General features: G+C 31.6%; 1 protein-coding gene across 1 annotated transcript in view; it reads right to left on the bottom strand.

The window, feature by feature from the left end:
• The window catches only part of MYPN (myopalladin), a 48,301-nt gene that overhangs the window by 36,732 nt on the left and 11,056 nt on the right, over nucleotides 1-513 (bottom strand). The window contains 1 exon segment of the mRNA XM_010023570.1: nucleotides 364-513. Within this exon segment, the coding sequence (XP_010021872.1) occupies nucleotides 364-513 (150 nt within the window).

The following is a 513-nucleotide window of genomic DNA, read 5'->3' as shown; positions in this document are numbered from 1 at the left end:
AGGGAAAAGATATTAGAAAGAATTAGATACAAATTTAAATTTATTTCTTTCTGTAGCATATGACAGCCAAAAAAATATAAGGTGCTATCAGAATCTGAGTATTTCCAGACTTTAATCTTGCAGTGAGATATAGATAGTCTCTGTGAAACAACACAATAAAATTACATGTAAAGGGCAGTCAGTTATCTGAATGTTATTTTACAGAGAAATAATAAATATCTTAATAATGATGAAGTGTTGACTCCCTGCTGTGTATTTTTTGTGACAAATCTATTTACACAGTTAACATACAAAATACATAATTATATCTTAATCCTGTATGATCAATTTAAACAACAATTTCTGCAACAATTCTGTCGTTACCTTCTATGTAAATCTCTGCAGAGGTAGAGTCTGTTCCATAGATGTTTGAAGCAAAGCACGAGTAACGTCCTGTATCCTCCTCAAAAGCTTCAACAATAACCAATGAGTGTTGATCACCTGTCTGGATAATTTGAATGTCTGGTGAGTTTT

This window comes from Nestor notabilis, unplaced genomic scaffold, assembly GCF_000696875.1.
Source record: "Nestor notabilis isolate BGI_N333 unplaced genomic scaffold, ASM69687v1 scaffold12501, whole genome shotgun sequence".
Taxonomy (NCBI): domain Eukaryota; kingdom Metazoa; phylum Chordata; class Aves; order Psittaciformes; family Psittacidae; genus Nestor; species Nestor notabilis.
Note: the sequence above shows the minus strand (reverse complement) of the source record. Positions and strands in the feature narration are given on the sequence as shown.